Source organism: Callorhinus ursinus, unplaced genomic scaffold (assembly GCF_003265705.2).
Source record: "Callorhinus ursinus isolate GAN/ISIS: 27379988/994484 unplaced genomic scaffold, GSC_fseal_2.0 scaffold36, whole genome shotgun sequence".
NCBI lineage: Eukaryota > Metazoa > Chordata > Mammalia > Carnivora > Otariidae > Callorhinus > Callorhinus ursinus.
The window spans coordinates 4,986,279-5,009,234 of record NW_027397098.1 but is presented as its reverse complement, the minus strand read 5'-3'; the positions used below and the strand labels follow the sequence as shown (position 1 = coordinate 5,009,234).

General features: G+C 40.2%; 2 protein-coding genes and 1 pseudogene across 9 annotated transcripts in view; 2 read left to right on the top strand and 1 right to left on the bottom strand.

Moving 5' to 3' along the window:
* Nucleotides 1-11,228, top strand: part of DHTKD1 (dehydrogenase E1 and transketolase domain containing 1) — a 56,075-nt gene extending 44,847 nt beyond the window's left edge. The window contains exons 14-18 of one of the 6 annotated variants that reach the window (XR_012374571.1): nt 3,465-3,547; nt 3,883-4,052; nt 5,391-5,476; nt 8,507-8,822; nt 11,018-11,228. Coding sequence is in view for 3 of the 6 variants with exons in the window: in XM_025853582.2 (XP_025709367.1) it covers nt 3,465-3,547; nt 3,883-4,052; nt 5,391-5,476; nt 8,507-8,608 (441 nt within the window). In the remaining 3 variants the exon portion in view is untranslated. Of the gene's footprint in view, nt 1-3,464; nt 3,548-3,882; nt 4,053-5,390; nt 5,477-5,827 lie in introns of all 6 variants that reach the window. The other 5 variants (XR_012374570.1, XR_012374572.1, XM_073879914.1 and 2 more) reach the window with 5 other exon arrangements.
* On the bottom strand, nt 6,237-8,065 carry LOC112810031 (AP-5 complex subunit mu-1 pseudogene; annotated as a pseudogene).
* A 2,521-nt stretch (nt 11,229-13,749) lies between the features above and the next one.
* SEC61A2 (SEC61 translocon subunit alpha 2) overlaps nt 13,750-22,956 on the top strand; it is a 33,379-nt gene continuing 24,172 nt past the window's right edge. The window contains exons 1-4 of one of the 3 annotated variants that reach the window (XM_025853570.2): nt 13,750-13,887; nt 15,959-16,026; nt 17,090-17,155; nt 22,817-22,895. In XM_025853570.2, coding sequence (XP_025709355.1) covers nt 13,881-13,887; nt 15,959-16,026; nt 17,090-17,155; nt 22,817-22,895 — 220 coding nt within the window. In that variant the 5' untranslated portion in view covers nt 13,750-13,880. Of the gene's footprint in view, nt 13,888-15,101; nt 15,836-15,958; nt 16,027-17,089; nt 17,156-22,816; nt 22,896-22,956 lie in introns of those variants that run through there. The other 2 variants (XM_073879921.1, XM_073879922.1) reach the window with 2 other exon arrangements.

The window sequence follows — 22,956 nt, the reverse complement described above, 5'->3', positions numbered from 1 at the left end:
ACGTAGGCATTGTGACACAGCATGAGGCTACTAGTGACCTTCTGACCATATGTCAGGAGGAAGATATCTGCCTCTGGACCTAGGCTGACTGTGGGCAACACAAACTGTTGAAAGCAAAACTGGAGAAAACCAGGTCTAATGTACTATATTAACAGTAGCAAGTTGGGAATTCCAAGTATTTTGATGAAAACCGGTGGTGATACTCATTGGCTTTTACTGAGATTTTTTTTGTTAAATCATTTACCTGTGGGTAGACTCCTGTTTCAAACCTTATGACAATATAGCTTATTGCTGTAACATTTAAAAGGGTACATATTTTCTCTCTCTCCTGCTGTCTCTCAGATAAATAAATAAAATATATTTTTAAAAAGGTTCATTTTATCTTGGTTCACCTGAACTAAGTGTTAAGCACAGAATATGTTTTTTATTTTATTTTTAATTTTAAATTTTTTTAATTTTTTTAAGAGTTTTTATTTATTTGTGAGAGAGAGAATGAGAGACAGAGAGCACGAGAGGGAAGAGGGTCAGAGGGAGAAGCAGACTCCCCGCCGAGCAGGGAGCCCGATGTGGGACTCGATCCTGGGACTCCAGGATCATGACCTGAGCCGAAGGCAGTCGCTTAACCAACTGAGCCACCCAGGCGCCCTATTTTTAATTTATTTTTATTTTTATTTTTTTGAGAGGGGGAAGAGAGAGAGTGAGAGAGTGACGATGCACGTGCGAGCAGGAGGAGGAAGAGCAGAGGGAAAGGGAGAGAGAGAATCCTAAGCAGGCTCCACACTCAGCACAGAGACAGACAAGGGGCTCGATCTCACTGCACTGAGATCATGACCTGAGCTGAAATCGAGTCGGACGCTTAACTGACTGAGCCACCCAAGCGCCCCACAATATGTTTTTTAAAATCACAAAAATACGCAGAGTTCAAGATAATAAGTATCACTAAGCATACATTTATCCCATCGGCGAGGATTTTTTCCAGTTTTATATGAGAGTCTTAATTAGGATTAACATTCAAAAAACCTTTGCACTTATTTGGATGCTAGGCAAATGAGATGAAATAACTCATTTAGGATTTGGCTCTTCAAGACTTCCTTGTGCTTCTCACCAAGGTTTGAGAATGTATATTTGGAATCAAGGGGTGTTGAGGGAAAGCGGTGAGTAAGTTGCGTCCACCGGCGGTCAGCACCTGCCTGAGCCCAGAGTGGGCGCCTCCTTAAATCCTGCTGTCCGTGCTTCTCCACTGCCTCTCCGTGCTGCCGACCCTGGGAGTCCGCACTGGGGCAAGGCACTGCCCATTCTCTCACCCATGGCAGGGTTCATGGGTTTGATCTCCTCATTCTCTCACTTGCTCCACCGACTGTTCCTCGGACCCACCTTGCACATTTTGAGATGGCCTCGGGGGTCCAGCAGCATCACAGGACATTCAGGAAAAATTAATGCAATCCCTTTAACACAGTCTTTCTGATGGGGCTCTTTTGACAGAGATATTTTGAAACTGCAGTGTGAAAGGGGCTAAGTCGTAATGCAAATTACTATCATTTATTTCTAAGACATATGTACGTTTGGGATTCTTGACCCAATTTTCGTTGTACCCCTAAGGGTGTCACCTGCTCCCTCAATCGTTACTATAAAGGAGTATAATCATATTAAATGTAATATATATATATATATAAAACTAAGTACTGAGTGAACAATTCGAAATTTTATGGAGAATTTTTTTGCTGTTTCTAAGGAGAATAAGAGTTCACATTCTGGCCCCAATAGTCCACTCCTCTCCCCATGTCTAATATATACAAAATACCAAATAAGTGAGGCCTTGCTTTGGAACCTTAAAAATATCAACAGCTAAGGGGCACCTGGGTGGCTCTGATGGGTAAGTGTCCGACTCTTGATTTTGGCTCAGGTCATGATCTCAGGGTCGTGAGATGAAGCCCCCCATTAGGCTCTGCACTGAGCATGGAGCTTAAGATTCTCCCTCTCATTCTGTCTCCCGCCAAAAATATCAACAGCTATCCTATAGATTTTCAAGCGAAAAACTACTCTTATTAAGTAGTTAACTGTCTTCATTAAACATGTAACTCCTTTTATTAACTGTGAATACCACCATTATTGAAGTCTGATTTCTTACTGAAAATTAAATTATTGGTACAAGTGATCTAGCAGAACAGAAGCCCACCCTCTCTTTCCGTGGCATATTCAGAGATGACTTGCCGTGTGACAAACATGACTCAGGAGTTTGCCTGACAAGTGGTACCTAAATTCTGCCCAAATTTCCCACCCAGCTCTGAACTCCAATTCCCTTTTTTCCTTTTTTCTTCTTAGTAAGCTCTACGCCCCCATGTGGGACTTGAACTCATGGCCCTAAGATCAAGAGTCACTTGCTGCACTGACTGAGCCAGCCAGGCGCCCCTCAGCTCCTTCTGATTCCTACCCTAGGAAGTGGGAGCTGCCCAAGGGTTCAGGATGGAGAAAGATGGCTTCTATCATACATTATTTGGCAATAAGAATAAATAAAAAATAAGAATAAAATAAATATATATGATACATAATAAAATATATATCATATATAATAGATAATATATATTATCTATACAATAGATAATATATAAAGTACATATTTTCATTTCATTCTTTTAGTTAACATTTTTTTTAAAAAGATTTTATTTATTTATTTGACAGAGAGAGACACAGCGAGAGAGGGAACACAAGCAGGGGGAGCGGGAGAGGGAGAGGCAGGCTTCCCGCTGAGCAGGGAGCCCGATGTGGGGCTCGATCCCAGGACCCTGGGATCTTGACCTGAGCCGAAGGCAGACGCTTAATGACTAAGCCACCCAGGTGCCCCTGATATTAATTTTTTAAGTTATATCACAGCATCACACATCAGCATGGCTACCTATCAGTGGACCAGTCAAAATGTATTCCCATTTGGGACTAGACTATAGGGAAATGAATTCGAGTTGTCTATGCTAAGTTCTTTGTGACAAGCACTTACTTAAACCGAGCTCATGCATAAAATTTCTTTTCATCACAGAAATATTCATGTATTGTTCCTGCTTGTTCTGACTCATTAGGTTTCACTTATAAATTATAGTCAAAATCCTCAAGACAGAAATCCTTGTCCTAGTTTAGCTGTTTTTGTTCACAAATGTCATTTCTGACTCCAACAAATGAAAGCATATTTTTATTGAGACTAAAGTGGGATCAAACTGAAATTTTGATTCTTAAAGTTTTGTTGCAGCATCAGACAAAAGGCAGTCTTATGTAATCTTGAAAAAATCATTTTATTCCGAAATATACACAATTGGTATTTTTTTTGAAAGATACTGTGTTTATCAGTACATATGTTTACTTATGGTCCTAGGAGGAAAGTTTGATGTTATTTCTTGGTAAAGATCCCTTAAAAGTAAAGGCATCTTCAGCTCCTTTCTTTGGTTGATAGATTTGTGGCTTTTTCCCCTCCTTAGGCAGCTGTGTCAACTCTTCAAGAAATGGCACCAGGAACAACATTCAAGCCGGTCATTGGCGATTCATCTGTGGATCCCAAAAAGTAACTTGATGTGTATCTTTGTTTTCTTACTCTGCAGTAGAATTTTAATTAGTGGGAAACCTAGTTCATGTTAAGGAACCCAAAGTGACCCACATCTCCTCTATCCTGATAGAAGTCCTTTGCATCCATGGGGCAGAAGTTAGAGTATGCATGGAAGATTGGGCTTTGGAGGCATGTGTTGCTGAAGAAGGCTTGCCAGGGCAAAGCATGTCAATGAACCCAACTGCAGAGCCCCCCACCGCTTCCATAATGAAGCATTTTCATCTACATAGTCTCCTCTTTCTTTGGATACAATTCTTTCAGCTATTTCTCCTCCACTCCATTCTACCCAACAGGGTCAAGAGTCTAGTGTTCTGCTGCGGCAAACATTTCTACGCCCTGCTGAAGCAAAGAGAATCCTTGGAGGCCAAGAAGCATGACTTTGCCATCATCCGTTTAGAGGAACTCTGTCCTTTCCCACTGGATTTGTTACAGCAAGAGATGAGCAGATACAAACATGTTAAAGGTACAGCGTTATTCTTGGTGGGGTTCTTTGGGTTTTAGATACCTGAAACCTATTCCAGTGTCTCATATCAAAAGAGGTTCCAGGGGCAGTGAGAGTCCTTAGGAGATTGAATCTTTTGGAATCTGGAAATAAGAAAAAAAAAATCATGCTAGAGCCAATGTTTCCTTGTCTTTTCTGGTGTCGCTTTTAGTGCCGCCACCTTCTCTCACTTTAAGACATGTCATTGAAAGGTTGGAGGTAACCAGTGCTTAACTATTGCTTAGGATAAATCGATGTAACTGTAAAAGGCAAGCCTTTTCAACATGTGGGTACAGACTGCCCTGGGTACAGACATTAACTCAAGATCACAGACCTAAATGTAAAACATAAAACTCTAAAACGTCTAGGAGAAAAAGGAGAAAATCTTCATGACCTTTGGTTAGGCAAAAGATTTGAGCCAAAGAATGGGATGACAAATAACTACATGAAAAGATGCTCAACATCTTATCCCGTAGTGATAAGGGAAATGCAATTGAAACCAAAATGAGGTATGGCTACACACCTATTAGAATGGCTAAAATGAAAACAAAACAATAAGTTGGCGATAGCAAGAGCTGATGAGGACGCAGAGCAGTTGGAGGCCTCCTTCATTGTGAGAGGAAACGGAAAGTGGTACAGCCACTCTGGAAAACAGTCTGTCAGTTCCAACAGAGAGTTGCCCGTCTACTCCGAGGTATTTACCCAAGAGAAATGACATGTTCACAGAAAAATGTCTACAGCAGCTTCATTCATAATTGCGCCAAACTGGAATCCACCAGGACGTCCTTCAACCTGTGGATGAATAAACAAGGATGTAAGGTACATCCTTACAATAGCATACTACTCAACAATAAAAGAAGAGTGAACTATGGCTTTGGGACCCCCTTTGGGGTTTTGCTAGTTCAAGGGAGCCAGAACCAAAGGCTCCATATCATATAATTCCATTTATCTGACATTCTGGAAAAGGCAAAACTGTAGGGAGAGAGAAAACATCAGTGGTTGCCAGAGGTTGGGGCTGGAGGAGGAGTTGCCTTGAAAGGGCCAGGACCAGGGAATTTTGGGGGGTCGATAGAATTGTTCTGTATCATGAATGAGGTGCTGGATACATGACTATCATTTGTCAAAAAAAAGGCAACACCATGTCATATTGGAAAGTCATATATTTACTTGAAGAGACCTATACATACGTATACACTATGTACATATGTGTATATGTATGGTTATAATGTGTCTATGTATGCACATATATACTGTATATATATGGTGTGTGTGTACTGTAGGTTTACCTGGAGTACTGAAATGAACTTTCTTCTGCTATAGATTTTATTTGGAGTCAGGAGGAGCCTCAGAACATGGGTCCATGGTGCTTTGTTTCTCCAAGGTTTGAAAAGCAACTGGCCTGCAAGGTAATAGCTTTCTCTCTTATAGTGTTTTGTGAATGTGTATTATTTCTCCTGGCATGCCAATAAATGGGTTTCTCCCCTACTAGCGGTCCAATTCTTTTTTTTTTTTTAGAATTATTCAGATTCTTTATAAGTCAATAATATAGTTCTGATTAACAACAGGTTACTATCTAAACAACATTCCTTTGTTTTCATCGACTGGTTGTTTTTTCTTTTTTTTTTTCACAAGAGATTTACAGTGGCAAATCTATAAATTCTATAACAATACATTGTACCAGGAGCTTACTACGCAGGTTTGAAAGAGCAAAGAGTTTTTTATCTTGCACATCCATCTTTTTATCTACAATCCATCAGGAGTGGCTGTTTGCAGCTCTGCTATGAGAAGGAGGCTGAGCCCATATCCAGGAAGGCTCAGTGGAGAAAGAAGGCTACAGCTGATTAGCCATGTCTGCCACGGGAGCTGGAAAGTATATATGGTAGGGTGACCCAGGACTAGTTTAAAATAAGCCTAAAGTGAATCACTACTCCTTTCTGCTCTGAATCATATTTGAGTAAAATCAAAGGGTAACAAAATAGGAAATATTAGTCTTTAAAATGTTCTTTCAAACTATGTCAGGCTAAAAACATTAAACAAGAGCATTTTTATAATTAATCAATGACTTTTTTTCATTCATAGGTTATATGCACACATTAAAAATAAAAGACTAATGATTTAATTTAAGCTATGTTACCATTATATAAATCCTATTTAAGTATGAGATAATTACAGTAATAATGATCCATATGTTATTGGTGCAGGAGCTTTAGAATTCCAGTTGTAATAGTCAGAAGAAATTAGTTCCCGGTGTGTACTTATTTTTGGTTTTCCTGATGCAAAAACTTGAACTGAATGCTGATTCGCATAACAACCAGTGAGTGTATAATCTGAGATCTTAAAGTGAAGCTTTAAATATGCTGTACCTCCAATGCAAATCTCATCAAATGGCTGCTTCTCATGACTCTTGGCTCCAAAAGTGACAGTTCCAGAAAGACTAATTTCCATTGATTTGGGGAACTTCTGTCCAATAATCCAGATCAATAAGCTTTTCTCTCGAGATACTGCAAGCTGGCCAAAACTACCTTTGTATTCCACATGTGTGATTGGACCTCTATTATAAAAAGGTATACGAACTTCACAGAATTCAAAATTATTTTTCACACTTTCATGAAATTTTAAATTAAGTGTTATTTTTACTTGTATTTCTTCCTCTTTCGTTTGATAAAAACCCAAAATTGGTAGGACTGGGACCTGCGAAGTATAGTAGCATAAGTTGAATGACTCTAAAGGAGAAGTGAATGGAAATTTGTAAGGTCCACTAAATGCAGAATCATCCACTGCATCAATGCTACTAGAAGTCAGAATAGCAGAGTCAAGAGAAGTCACACAAGGATGAACTAGAATATCCTGAAGTGGAGACCCACTGGTGGGGAGACTCAAGCTGATGGTAACATTTGGCATGATTCCTTCTAAATCACACTTGCAAGTGACAGCTCCAACAACCTGCCATGTATCTGCTATATCCTGTTTATCATATTGCATGGATTTTACCTTTTCAGTGATAGAAATAGAAACTTGTGGTTTTCCTTTGTATGTTCCAACTTTCCAGGCTGGCTGTTTTTGTGGCTGTGTCACAGAAGCAAAATTAATACTATTCAGTGAATTCTGTAAGTTGGCATCTAACAAAGTTCCAAATGGACAAGCTTGTAGAAGCAAATCAGGCAGCTGGTTCAATTTTGTGTTTAACTCAGGGTCATTTTTTTGACCCAAGTGAAGAAAATCCTGTATCCCAAAAAGAAGTTCAAAGCTCTGTGAAATTCCATGAATGCTGATTAATGGTGGACAAGGGGATAAAGTTTGTTCAACTAGTGGAACACAAGCATATATCCTGTTATTCTTCAGAAAAGCAACAACTGGCCAGAGTTCTCCACCTCCTACTAGGAGTTCATAGACAGATGTTTTATTGATGTGTGAACAGCTATCATGACTTTCGATGAAGTCTTATCATCATCCAATAATCTAAGTTCAAAAAGCAGTGCTTTAAGAAAGGGACCATCTTCAGGAATAGGCACATAACTTGTTCCATTGAAGACTTTGGCTCATTTTTCAACAGTTGGATACCGTCTAGAATGCCGAGAAGCATTCCTCCCCAGGAACCCAGCACTTTCTTCCTCTAAGGGCCACTTCCAGGATGGTGGCCCACGAGGATCATGGTTCCTCACTCGCCCCAGTGACGAGCCTCTCCGCGGTTCACCGGCTGCCTGCCGGTCCAGTTCTTTTAAAGATAAACTAAACTATAAAATCTAACTTAGGCTATTTTTTCGGAATAAAATGCTGATGAATGTTTATCAAGATACATATGTGTATGTGCTAGTATCATATAAGAAAAAGTGATTATACTTAAACTAAAAGCCCTTACCTGTCAGCTACCTTTCTCACTAGCCTTGTCCTAAAGGTCACAATCCAAGCCCTGGGGAGCCAGGGTGCCGAGCAGGCTTGTTTTACAATATGGGAGAAGAGGTGCCCGCTAACGCTTCTTTGAGGCTCATGCGCATAGCTCATGCACATAGTCCATCAAAGGCCACATTCTTGGTTAGACTGTCGGGAGGGAAGAACAATGAGAAGAGCAAATGGGCTTCTGTTTATCTTCCTATTCTGCTTGGATTAGAAGTCAGTTCACACATTTGTTACTAGTTTGCTGGGTCAGATCATTTTAATTTGTTTTACTTTAGGAAACTCTATTGCTGAAATCAGCTAATAGTTACTGAAGAATAGGACAAATTCAAGCATTGATCTCCCCTTATGGTGCCTGGAATTGAGTTTTTAGTTGTGACAAATATCTCCTTCCGGTCTATTCTAGGTAACCCGTTATTTTTCCAGAAAGGTGATTTGTGGTTAAACAAGCTAAGAGAAATGCATACACTGCCTCGGGAGAATAAAGCAGGGCTCTGATCAGGTCAAAAGGTCATTTTATTTCTTTTCTGCTCTAATCATAGCTCCGTCTTGTGAGCCGACCCCCTCTCTCAGCCCCCGCTGTAGGAATTGGTACCCTTCATCTGCAGCAGCATGAAGACGTCCTCACCAAGACCTTTGCTTGATGGTGTCCTTTGAACCAGCATTACTTCCTTTTACGAAAACAACCATGGAAAGAAAAGCCGGCTCCTCTACTCTCTTTTTCCGTTAGGTGACATGAAAATCTGTGTTCCTCTAAGACGTTGGGATTGATGAGGACAGTTTAATTGGAATACACAGAATAGCCAAGGGAATTATCCATCAATCCATGAATCTGACGAGTCACCTTTATCCTTAAAGGTACAACAGCGTTATGTTTTGCTTAGATCTGAGTGAGTTGGAGAGCTAGTGCCTTATCCAGACTTCATCAGACTGTGTTTTCTCATTAACTGTATATGCCCAGGAAAGATTCTTTAGTTTGAATTTACAGAACTTACATACAGATCACCTCGGCATTACTTCTCAGTTTGCTTGATGCATGTCATTTTCATTAATTTTGCAATTCCTTATTCAAAGTCCTGTGACTATCAATATTTTCATTTTATGTGATCTCAGGTGCTGCTTCCCAGCCGCTGTGGAAAATGTTTCAGCAAACGCTGTAGCAAACTATACTAGTCCTGATGCATGTTCTTCAAGGGAGTTGTTTTCACCCATTGTCCTTAAATATCCACCCCATTACAGATTTGGCACAGTATTATTAAGGAGTTTTAGCTACGGTGAAATTGATTTGTGGTCTACTTTGTCATAGTATCTTTTTTTCCCCCTAAATTGTTATTGCAGTGATATCTTAATATTTTTAATTGACCTTCGGTATCTGACATGGGGATTTCAGCTCCTGGTTAGTCCGTCTTACGGCTAAAAGGTGTGATGAAGTGATGTTGTTCATTCATGGTGTTTAAGGAGCATTTTAACTTTGACACTGGAAACTTCCCAGCACCGGGTTCTTGGGGGTTTATGGAGATCATCAACCCACTGCATTACTTCTGAAACTTCATGGAAATATAACTAAACAGCAGCAAGTTGTGTATGTAGCTTTACGTGACTTGGTGCTGCAGAGGCTCGGCCATCTACCATTCTGGTGCCACGACAGTTTTTCTCAGAAATAATGGGGAAGTGGCGGAGCACTGGAACGGCTTCTCCACTTTTCCTGGCAACTGGTGACATCTTTCAAAATCAACATGTAGGTTGTTCAGGCCACAGGAGTAGATTCGTGATTCACATCTTAACTGTATGCATTAGTGTATTGATTTAATATTTCTGTAATATTCACAGCCCTTTTATTCCTATGCACCTTAATGCTTCCTTCCTGTGTCAAGCCTTATAAGTCAAGTAACTTGGGGCCATGCAAGTAAGTCGGTACAATTACAAAGGTCTATTTAATGAAAACGGTTATCAATGTTGTATACTGAATTAGAAAAACAGGAAAGCCCTGTAATTTTTTTCAGCTCTCTTGGTTTCTTGATTCAAAAGTCTAAGCACAAAATGAGCTGGAAAACTAGTGTTGGTTTTTTTTTTTTTTAAAGTTTAGATTTCTCGAGTATCTCTGGTATCTTAAATATTCTCCACCATGAGCCATGAAATGTGTCTTCTAAAAAAAAAAAAATGTGTCTTCTGTATCTTAACCTTCTTACTCTCAATCACTATTGCAACATGGGTCAGCATTTTGAATTACTTTGCAGGAAGGGACCAAATCAAATACTCCCGTAATAAAGTAGAGGATAAAAATATCATAGCAAAGTAAAATAAAAATACTTTATTCCTCTGAGAAATTTGATAATGTGATATTTGTATCCTGTTTATATCTATCTATGCTAGTTTCATACTCAATGAAGAATAGAGCTCAAATTGAGTATTCATTGAAGTATTAACAACCATGAAAAAAATGTTGATTTTGTCTAAAATGACATGTTCTTAGTAAAATAAAATTTTCTTCCTTAAGAACCATTTTGCTCAGTTTTCTATATGCATGTGATTTAGAAAATATTCTAAAGCATAACTTCTTTTAGCCTGACTATATTACCTCTGAAGTTTTATTTCTTTAAAAAATTCCTTGACTGACAATTGAAATAGTATCTATTTTACAAAATTGAGGAAATGCAGTTTAAAGAAATTAGAGGTTCCACAGGAAGGAAGTCACAGATAAGAATCAAGACTTTTGGATCTTGAGGTTCCAAAAGCTTCACCTCCATTTCCCTTGGATGTATTTGGATATTTGCTTTTCATCTTCAGCTTCTCCTAAGTTTCAGGCTAAAGCCATCGTATTTGGGGGAAATCTGGACAAAATGTTTTTAAATCCTCAATACTTACAACCTACTGTTATACAAACAACTAAATTACTCAGTGGGAGTAGTAACTCATTGTCATGTTTGTATTTAAATCTGACTACACAGTCTAAAGCAGACTGTTACTTCCCCATTGCTGTTTGCAAAATCAGTTAATCTTAGAAAACTTTTTTTCTTTTTGTTAAAGATTTTATTTATTTATTTGACAGAGAGAGAGAGAGAGAGAGAGTGAGCGAGCAAGTGCACAAGTAGGCAGAGCGTCAGGCAGAGGGACAAGCAGACTCCCTGCTGAGCAGGGAGCCCCATGTGGGACTTGGTTCCAGGACGTTGGCATCATGACCTGAACCAAAGGCAGACGCTTCACTGGCTGAGCCACCCAGGCTTCCCGATCTTAGAAAACTTTTAATAAAAGTATGTTACTTTAGTGTTGTTTCCCTGTTCTTCGCTGATTCATATGCAGAATCAACTATAATTGAATAAAAGTGAGAAATGACCCTGTAAGAGTAGGATGGTATCTCCCCAGTAGTTTATTGGACACTTACTGCACATATGGCATTGTTCTGGACATTAGAAATACATGGGAGTAAACCAGAAAATGCCCTTTGTCCTCAATGGACTAACAATCTATTTGAGATGACAAAGCATTTTACACATAGAGAGAAACGTTCTTGTTGGCTGTGCTAAAACACTGTGGGAGGTCAAGGTAGAGTGATATTCCTGATAGATGTAGATTAATTGGCATTTTGTAGTCACACACGGACAAGTCCTGGGTAGCATGTAGTAGTAGAAAGACTGAAGAATGTTGGAAGGATAATTCACAGCAGTTATCTAATGTGTCAGAGCTTATTCTCAGGCTCTTTTACCTGAAACATGGAGCTGTCCCAGAAATAGGAAGAGAAATGGAGGCAACTCTTCTGTCAATTAGGCTTTCAATTTATTGCATCTTTATTGAAAGGATATTATATTCATGAAACTAGCTGACAGCCTAGGGCCAAAACTGTGTGTAAGCCAACCATTTGCAAGTCACCATAGATGACAAAATTGAGATACAAAAATTAGGTTTTTGCCATTTAGAAGTTTATGGATAAGGGGGCTTAGACAGGTGTAAAAATGACAATACAAAGTAGAGTGAGGTGAGAATGAAGTCATAGGATGGGAGGTTATTAACCTGGCAAATTGTGTTTTCCCAAAAAGCAGTATTTTGCTCCAGAACCTTGCCACAGCTTCACCTAGAGGTAGAGTCTGTTTTCCTTCTCTCTTGAGATTGAGCAGGATTTTGTGGCTGCCTCTATCAGTACAATGCACTAAAAGTGATGCTGGATCACTAACAAGGACATCCCTTGGCACCCAGTGGCCATGTTTTGAGGAAGCCCAAGCAACATGAAGAAGCCCCGTGGAGATGTTGAAGCTGACAGCCAGCTGCAAATGCTGGACTTGTGAGTGGGAGAGCCTTCTGCTCATTCAAGCCCCCAGTCTTGGAGCTGTCCTAGATGACCCCAAGTGGAGCAGAGGTCTGTGCCTGCCCAGCCTACGCTTACTGTGTGTGTGTGCAAAGATAATGCCCCACACCGGGTAAAGTAGTCAGGACAAATGTTAATCAGCAGTATGCTATTGCAGTAGAAAAGAGAGTTCCACATGAACTGAACTCAACTCTGATTTATACGGAGGGGACTGGAGTTTTAAAGGGAGAATGATTCAGAACAGGGTGGGTCAGGCTCAGAGTCAGGAAGTGAAAAATGACAAAAAGCTGGAAGGAGGAGGGATTGGTTCGTGTAACACCCATCTGGGCTTGTTAATTGGAGCTTATGGAAGTTAGGCTCCTACCCTCCACAGAGGCTGGAAGACAGAAACCCTATCTTCAGGCGTTGGAATAAATGGTAAATTCTTTTGGCAGTTTTGAGTTTTCGCAGGCAGATTCTTTAAGGCAGGGCTAGGGCCCCGACCACCTTAGGGATGGATCTGTTAGAATCTATGTTTAAGTCTTTATAGGCCAGGGTAAGGCTTAGTGAAGAAAGGGCCCACAGGAGCCTGGCTGGAGTTTGGTCAAGGAGAAAATCAACCTTTCTCCCTCCCTCCCGTTCACACACACACGCGCGCACACACACGAATCACTGGTTTCCTTTTTGGACACAGATGGAAGCATTAGAACAGATCATTGGATTTGGTGATTATGGGTCATTAGTGACCTTGAAATAACTTGCTTCATTAAAAGTTAGGGCAGAAGTTACCTTGCAGGGGTTTAAAATTGAGTTAGGAGAATACATTTGAGGGCCTTCTGTGTGTCAATCTCGTCCTTTTCATTTTCACACCTGTAGGACGTGGCTAATACCCTTATCTTACTGATGTAGCTCAGAAAGGTTAATTGCCCAAAGCCATTAAGAAGGAGAGGAGGGATTAAAATGTAGGCTGATTTCTAAGACTGCTCTCCCTTATGCCACGCTGTTCAAGAAGGAATAACGGGGGACAAAATGCTGATCTCCGTCTATCGGAGAAGCTGAAGAAGGAGCACACGTAAGAGGGAGTGCGGAGTTCATAAGCTATTAACTGTAGACAGAGTGTCACACATTTCTGACAACTTCCATGAAGTTCCGATAAGGCGGGAGCAAAATTAAAGGGCTGCTAGGGTCACACTCAGGGACGCAACCCTGGCCCGCGACCCTCGGGCAGCCGCTTTGGCCGGGTCCTGGCCGGGGAGGCCTGGGTCGGACCAGGAGGCCGAGGAAACGGGCATTGCTTGACGGTGAGCTCGGAGACGAGCTCAAGCACGAAAGGGCCCGGCCGCGGCGATCCCGCGGAGGCTTCTGGACTCCGCCGCCGAGCTGGAGCACGCCCACAGGAGAGCCGGCGGTGACCATGGCAACGCGCCGACGTCCGCCGCGCCGGTTGCCAACGGCCGGGCCCTCGTTGGGGGGCGGGACCGGGCGGGGCGGGCGCGCGGGTCACGTGGCTCGGGGCGGAGCCTGCGCGGGGCCAGCCTGGAGCGAGTCGGGAGCAGGCGGCGAGACCCGAGCGGTGGGACCCGAGCGAAGGCAGCGCCGAGGCCGCGGTGCCCCGCCGGGCCGCCCCAGCCGCCGCCATGGGCAGTGAGTAGCGGCGGCGCGGCTCTCGCTGGGCTCCGGGCCCCGACCGGCTGCGGGCGGTGGGGCGGGGTCGGACGGGCGTCCGCCCCGGGGTCGCCCAGGCCGGGAGCCGGAGATCGGGCCGCTGCGGAGGGCGCGGGCCGGGGGCCTCCGCCGAGGCTCCTTCGGCCGTGCGGCCTTGCCGGGGCTGGCTGCGGGGACCCGGGCCCGGAGGCCCGGAGGCCCGGAGGCCCGGGGTTTGCGCTCGCTAGGTGGCGAGGAGCGGAGGACGGCGAGGGGAAGCCATTGGTTTTGGGGGCGGGGAGTTAGGGAACCGAGCGAAACCTGGACCGCTTCGAATTTTTCAGGAGCTTAGGAAGCTCATATTTTTATTCCCAAATCACCCTTCTTTGGCATGTTAGTTGTGATGAAAAACGCTCTCTGACTTATTTCGATTTTTTAAAAAGTGATGCAAAGCATGTATTTCAGGGGAGGAAAGAAGTGCGATTGGCAGCATAGCGTTTTCCCTAACAGTTATTTTGTAGCGTTGACTGAAAACTCACTGTGTGTAAGGTTGTATAAGCCTTAGGGACCAGGCCTTGAATTATGGCGATCTTTGAGGGCCATCTCCTGAATACTCAACTCCACATGCATTCCCGTATATACTTACATAGCTGTTCAGATGTTTGTTGGGTGCATGGTTAAGTGCAGACCTGAGCGGTACACCCTTTGGCCAACTAATGGACATTTAGAAAGGAAGTAGAGGAGACCCCTGACCTTGAATTTACACAGTATAATCGGTGACATTCTGCAACACAAGAATAGACAAGTGGGCGACAGACGCATGAACTCTCCAACACCGATGATCCTAAAATGCCAAGAAATCTGGGAGGGTGGTTTAGATTGAGGTGGGATGGAAAAGGGGAAGGAGTCTAGGAAGTTTACTGACGTGGTTGATAATTTGTGTTGCATTAGAGAAGAGTGCTTCTGTAATTCAGGTTTACTTTCCAAATAGTCCAAAATGGCACTTGGGCAATGAGTATCTGCCTATGGGAATTTCTGAATTCTTCTGTCAGACATCGGTGACTGCCATCATTTTGAGAGGTTTCATGAGAAGATTATATAGTCAGCTTTTGGCTAACTATGTAAGCGTAATTACTCAGGTCAGTTTTAAAACAGTGTCATGATGTTAGGATGCAGAATCCAGCCTCTGTAGGGGAAGGTGATCATAACTAATAGCTAGCTGGTTGAACCAGCCTTCTTGTGTTTCTGCACATTACAGACGCTGGCAAAGACAGAGAATATCATCTTCATTCTCCAGTTCTTTGGCAGGAATTGACTGAAGCTGTGCCAGAATATAGTGTCTATCCTTAAAGAACCTTGGTTTGTCTTCCTTTGATATATAATGAGTTATCTGGGAAAGCAGTACTTTCTCTTGAAATGTCCTGGTCATTTTCTGGGCTGATTATCCTACATACACAAGTACTTTAAAGATCATTATGTGGGAGAGCAACCAAGCAATGAATGTTGACTTAAGTGAAATGAATTAGAGATTGTATACCTTTAAAAAAAAAAAAAAGAGCACTCTGTGATTCCATGATCTTTCTCACTTCTGCATTTCATCATCTTTCAGTCTAAATTAAGTCCTGCAATTTCAGCCCATTTCCTATTGTACTGTCCTCCTGTATTTCTCCCCTGATAACGTCTTATTTTCGGCTACAGTGCATTGTCGTGTGGGTAACGTAGTAGACTGCATTTGCTTTTTTTTTGATGTAGTGATGCTCATGGAATTATTCTTTTTCTGTATATATAAAAGGGCTGGATATAAGCATGAGGAAGCAAAATCATGGTAGAAGGGTGTTTGTATTTGCTCTACTGACTAAACCCTTAAACCTTTTGGATTCTTTTGTCCTTTGATTATTTCTCTTCCCCGATATATTTGAAATGGAGAGCACTGTGATTACTTTTGGAGGTACGAATGGGATGAATTGTCATTAAAAGTTAGAGAACGTTTGTATTTGTTTCTATAAAAAGGTACATCTCTTTTTAAAAGCTTTGTTAACAGAGACATTCTTCTTCTTTTTTTTTTTAACAGTCAAATTTTTAGAAGTTATCAAACCTTTCTGTGCAGTTCTACCAGAAATTCAGAAACCTGAAAGGAAAGTAAGTATAACATTTTGGTAATATAGAGGGTAGCTAAATGACTTATTCTACTGAACTGGCAAGATTGATTACTGTCCCCAACCCTTTTCTGTGTGTATTTGGAGAAAGTAGTACCTGCTGCTTCTTGCAAGAGGCACAAAGTAAGTAAAACTAGTTTAAACCAGTTTAGATAGGTAATCTTGTGGTTTTTAAAAAATGACTTTTCTTTAAGTTGGGACATTTCCAAACGAGTGTTTCTTTGGCCTCTGTGTTAGATAAGATATTCTCCTATCTCTAGTGACCCACTGCACTGTGAATGACTGAGTCTGCTGGGTCACTTTTGATGAATACGACTGTTTTACATAAATGAATTACAATTGTGCAAGTATGTACCTTCCATTTCTTGGTCATTTGATACACAGAAAAATCACAGAAATGCATTCAGAAAATAATATGACTGCACCAAATTATTCCTCAGTCATTGTGCACTTTTGGAGCTCAGGTATTTAAATTCAGAAATATTGTTAATCCCACACTGGCCAATTCCCTTCTCTGCTTTTGATATCTCACAAAACTAACAGGAATAGGTGTGTAGAAAGAGATAAGTAAAACTTTTGTTAAACTTACTGCTTTATTTAGAAGTGTTTTTTTTTATTGCTTTGAGGTTTTAAAAATAGTTGTTTCAGTTACATGTTAGGCATCCCAAGAAGCTCCAGCTTTTCATATTCCATGAAATACTCATACAGTATTATCATGGGCAGTCCATGCTTTGCACAGTGCTATGTTAACTGAAATGCATTCATGTTGGATTTGTTTCTTGTTTTTCATCCTTTTTGGTTTCAGTTAACAAAGTACAGTGTGATGAGGCCTGCCTGTATTTAATTTACTTAATTTTTGGAAAAGTAAAGAAGGTTATGTTTGAAAAGTTGAGCTGTTTGCTTTAGCTGGTAATAACTAGATGAGAGTATCTTAATAGTAAATATATAGGAGCCTGTCATGATGCAGAATGTTATGCTTTAATGTGGAATTTTGCTTTGTATTTGCTATTTCTTGGTTTTGATTGATCATCCTTATTTTGTTGTAGATCCAGTTTAGAGAGAAGGTACTATGGACTGCCATAACTCTCTTCATTTTCTTAGTATGTTGTCAGGTATGTAACCAAAATATTAATTAAATGTCTATGCTGTTGTTGGAGGGTTTTGTTTGGTTACAATTTGAGAAATTTATTTTAGTTAAAATAATAAATATCCTGAATTATTTTGAGCATTGTTATTTTTAATCTGAGTTGATGGTGAAAATGGTTATCTTGTTCTACTGTGTATTTTTTTTTATTAGTGGGTTTGAACATTTTTTTTTTCTCTTAGTGTGCAGTTAATGATCTTTACCTGTTTTTTTCTTGAGATTTTTTTTCATATTAAGGCAGATTTTTATATATGAAAGCGTTAAAGCTTTGACATAATACATTGCAAATATTTTTTCCCTATTTTGTTGGCCTTTAATCATGTTGTAAATAGCATGTATTAGTTCAAAAATCCCGAAAAGTCAAATTCTAGAACCCCAGTGATATACTGTATTTATAAATTGATAGAACTCAGTGATGCTTTTTATTAATACTTTGCAGAGATTAAGTTCACAAAATGAGGATAAAGTGTGTCCTGTCCCTGTCACAGGATTGTTGTGAGGATTAAACTAGATGATTTAGTTGCAAGTTTTTTGAGGATTTTGAAGAGCTATTGAAATACATATAAGGAAGTATAAAACAAATTATATTAGGAAGCGGTAGAGCAGATTAAGTCCATAGTCTGGGGAAAAGCCAAATGTATTTTTTTTGAAGAGTAAAGTGATTTGGTCATTTGGTCATTAAGGAAACTGTACTTAGTTTAAAATTGTTTTGGGCGATTGGGGAGAGAACTTTTTTTAAATACAGAAAAGTAGAGAGAAAAAAAGAATAGTCATCCATATTTTTACCACCTATTTTTAACATCTTAGAAATTCCCCTCCCCTCCATAAAAAAAATCAGGTTTATAAAGGTATAATTTATGTATGGTAAAATACACTTATTTTTTTTAAGTGTACATTTTGAAGCGTTTTGACAAATGCATACACCCACATACCTACTACCTCAGTGGATACAGAACATTCTGTCACTCCAGAAAGTTCTGTGTAATCTTAGTCAGTCTCCACCTCACCCCCAGTGGCAGGCAAGCACTGATCTGCTTTCTGTTCCTATAATTTGATTTTTTTTTTTTTTTTTTTTTTTTTTTAGAATTTCATCTAATTGGAATCATACAGTATCATTCCTTAGCATCTGGCTTTATGAGCATTTTGAGATTTGTCCATGTGATTGGTAGAGCAGTAATTCATTCCTTCTTATTTCTGAGGAGTGTTCTACTGGATGACTCTACACCATTTGTTCATCTGTTCACTTGTGGTTGGACATCTGGGTTGTTTCCAAATTTTGGCTATAATAAAGTTGCTGTGAACATTCCTGGGCAAGACTTTCTGTGAATATTTGTTTTCATTTCTCTTGGTGAATACCTAGGAGTGTAGAATTGCTGGGTTGTATGGTAATTACAGGTTCAGCTTTATAAGGAATTGTCAAACTGGTTGTCCCATTTTATATTTTTACCAGTCATGTATAGGAGTTCCACTTACTTCCCATCCTTGCCTGCCCTTGGTATTGTTGAGCATTTTAGTATTAGTCATTCTACTGGGTGTGGTTTTAAATTTAATTTACATTTCCCTGGTAAACGATATTGAGCCCTTGGTTCATGTACTTATAGGGCATTTGTTTATCTTCTGTGAAGTTTCTTTTTCAAATATTTTGCCCATTAAAAAAATTATTGTCTCATTGAATTATTATGCATTTTTTAAAGATTTTTTTAAAATTTATTTGAGAGAGAGAGAGAGTGAGCACAAGCAGGGGGAGGAACAGAGGGAGAAGGAGAAGCAGACTCCCCGCTGAGCAGAGAGCCCGATGTGGGGCTCGATCCCAGGACCCTGAGATCATGACCTGAGCCGAAGGCAGACGCTTAATTGACTGAGCCACGCAGGTGCCCTGAATTATATGCATTTTTAAAATATTTTTTGGATACAGGTCCTTTGTCAGGTAAATGTACTGTGACTATGTTTTCCTAGTCTATGGCTTGCCTTTTCATTTTCTTATTATCTTGTGAAGAGCAAAAATCCTTCCTTTTGAAGTTCAATGTGTCTTTTTTCTTTGATGGTTCGTGGTTTTTGTTTCCTATCTTCTAAGGTTGTGAAGATTTTCTCCTGTATTCTTCTAAATATTTTATAGTCTTAGCTTGTATGTTTTGGACTGTGATCTAGTCCAAGTTAATTTTTGTGTATGGTGTAAGTAAGGTTGGGATTCATTTTTTTCTGTTTAGATAGCCAGAAAAGGCTATTCTTTCCCCATTGAATTATCTTGGCATCTTTGTTGAAAATCACTTAACTGCGTAAGTGTGCATATATTTTTGTACTCTGTTCCATTCATGTATATTCCATCGTTGTGGTCACACTGTTTGATTACCGTAGCTTTATATTAAGTCCTGTAATCAGGTTGTAAAAGTCTTTCAACTTTGTTTTTCCTTTTCAAAGTGGTTTTTGGTTATTCTAGTTTCTTCATATTTCTGTATAGATTTTCGAATCAGCTTGTCAGTTTCTATAAGAAAGCTTGCTGGGATTATGATTTGTATTGCTTTGAATTTATAGATAAATTTAGAGAAAATTACTTCTTGACAATATTGAATCTTCTAATCTAAGGGTCAGCAAACATTGTTCTGTGAAGGGCTAGGTAGTAAGTATTTTAAGCTTGGCTGCTAGAACCCAAGAACCATAGGAACTGTGTCACTCAAAAAGTGTGGTATTTCTCACAACTGTTTCATGCAATGAATTAATTTGTGCATTTTATGTTACTTTATTATTTTTTTCTGCAGTATAATTGCATAGTTGCTATCCTGTTTTTCATGTCTTTCTCATGTTTAGGCAGTTCTGCCCAGTGCTAGTGATTTCTTGATTCTCTTTCCACTGAATCTCAGACAGGTTTATTTTCCCCTCCCAGCCTCAGTTAAAAGGGCTTGGGGTCTCCTGTTTCACCCAGTTTTCTTTCTTTCTTTATTTTTTTTAAAAGATCTTACTTATTTCTTTGACAGAGAGAGAGAGACAGACAGCGAGAGAGGGAACACAAGCAGGGGGAGTGGGAGAGGGAGAAGCAGGCTTCCCTTGGAGCAGGGAGCCCCATGTGGGGCTTGATCCCAGGATCTGGGACCATGACCTGAGCCGAAGGCAGATGCTTAATGACTGAGCCACCCAGGCGCCCCTCACCCAGTTTTCTTTAGCTTGAGGGAGTGGTGGGAGGTGAGATAAGGTGTGATAAGTACAGTGATTGTTACCTGGGTCAGCTGTCTCTTCTTCCAAGGTGGTTCTCACCAGGTGACTGAAGAAGGCTGACCTCAGATCATCCTGCATTCCCAACTCACGGTGGCCCTGTAGTTGTCACCAGGAGAGAGCCCCATTGCTCACTTCTCTCATCCGTTTCTTCCCAGCTGCTGTTTCTAGTCCCTTCTAACCAAAGGAGGCAAAAGGATAAGGCTATCTGTGAAGCCTGCTCTTCTCCAGATTTGGAATGTTGTGGGGATTGTGAGGATTGTGTTGCCTTCCCATCCTGACTTCTGGAGCAGCTTCATGCTGGGCTCTCTACTTCTCAGTTGTCTGAAGTTTTCTCGCCCCCATGACCACCAGTGCTTCAAGTTCATGATCCCTTTTCTTCTTTGGCTGCTTTATGGATTTTTTTCTTTTTCCTTAGTTTTTTTTTTTTTTTTCCCTGTAGGCTCCATATCCAGCATGGAACCCAATGTGGGGCTTGATTTCAGTAGCCTGAGTTGATCTCAAGATCTGAGCTGAGATCGAGTTGGATGCTAAGCCAGCTGAGCTACGCAGCACCCATTTTTTCCTTAGGTTTTTTCACTCTTGGTAGCTTCTACTACTGTACATGTTTTGTGTTTTCTTGGGGCGCCTGGGTGGCTCAGTTGTTGTCTGCCTTCGGCTCAGGTCATGATCCCAGGGTGCTGGGATCGAGCCCTGCATCGGGCTCCCTGCTCCGCGGGAAGCCTGCTTCTCCCTCTCCCGCTCCCCCTGCTTGTGTTCCCTCTCTCGCTGTGTCTCTCTGTCAAATAAAATCTTAAAAAAAAAAAAAAAGTGTGTTTTCTTAGGCTTTGGGGAGTTGCTTCTCAACTATTGTTGTACATAAACCCATAGCTATGGATTTTACTGAGAGGAATAAAATCAGACACTGAGTTTAATAATCCTGTTGTCTTCAGGAAAGGAGGGAATGCCATTACTTAGAGGAAGTTGGCTGACTTTTTCTTGTTCATTGTCCCACAAATCATCTAATTGTGGAGGTGATGGCCATCTCTATCAGGTGCAGTTAAGCAGAGTAATTTGACTGACCTCTCTCCCACTTAGGGAATATTGTGATGTGGACTGTCCTGTAGTGTTAATTGGTTTTTATACAGTAACTTCCTTCCTCCCTGTCTCTCACATTAGCTGAAGAGTGTCTGCAGCGTTAGGGTACATAAAATATCCATGCTTCTTGCTTCACCAGTTTTGCTACCCAGCTAACAAATCCAGATGTCCAGAAAGGGTGAGGTTGACCAGACGGATTGTTCAGAATCGTTGGCAGCATCTTTTGGAACTTTAAAAAAAATCAGCTTTGTATAAAGAAGGTTTTTGAAATTGGAAATGTATTTTTCTTTGTGTCTGATCCTCACATGGTGAGGGAAGGGTTATGACCAGGTGCTATGTCCTCAACGTTGGTCATATAATAGGAAACATTCTGAAGTGAAGAGTTTCTTTTTTTTTTTCTGATGAAAAAGTAATATGCGCTTATAATAGAAAATTTGATAAATGCTAAGAAGAATGAAGAAAAAGTCAGGCATAATCCCACTACCTACAGATAATTACTCTTCAGGACTTTAAGTATTTACACTTTTATCTTTTACACATTTTTACAGTATTGAACTTTCATTTATATAATTCTGTACCTTTCTTTTTATAGCAGGGTTTCTCAACAATGGCACTGAATTTTAGGCCAGTTAATTCTTTGTTGTGGGGTCATTGTAGGATGTTCAGCATCCCTGACCTCTACCCACTAGATGCCTGTAGCATTTCCCTTCAAGTTGTGACAACCAGAATGTCTTTGGATATTGCCAGATGTCCCCTGGGGGGCAGAATTGCCCCAGATTGAGAACCACAGTGTCATACTTGGTATTACAACATAAGCACTTCTTTTTGCCATTAAAAGCTTCTTTTCAATGGTTGCATAATATTCCACTATATATATACACATATATATGTGTGTGTATATATGTAATCTTCAGTCTTATATTTAGAGTGTGACTGTGGCTGTCATTAGTACCCAGAGCTTAGCAAAATTATTCTGTGACTGGATGGATATATCCTGTAATTTACTGATGGAGGGTTTTTTTAATTGTAAAAAAAAAAAAACTAAAATTTACATCTTAGTCATTTTTAAGCGTACAGTTCAGTAGTGTTAAGTGTATTCACGTTGTTGTGCAACAAATCTTCATCCTGATAGGTATGTGTACTAGTAGATTTGTGTAAGTAGTAATTTCTATTGTTTTTATTTTTGTTAAAAAACTTCCTTTAGGGTATGCTTGTTTTGTTACAGAACATGAGAAGTAGTATTTTTTTTTTAAGTATTGCAAATATTAAGTAAAAGAAGTATGAATTAAGTTCCAACTTAATTTACATAATGCACTTTTAGAAACTGTTTTATGTAATACTATAGATACCACTATTTGGAATCATGTCATCAGATTCTGCAGATCCTTTCTACTGGATGAGAGTTATTCTTGCATCCAACAGAGGTATGTACTTCTTTTTTTCTTTTTTCTTTTTTTTTTTTTTTGCCTTCGTACGAGGCATTAG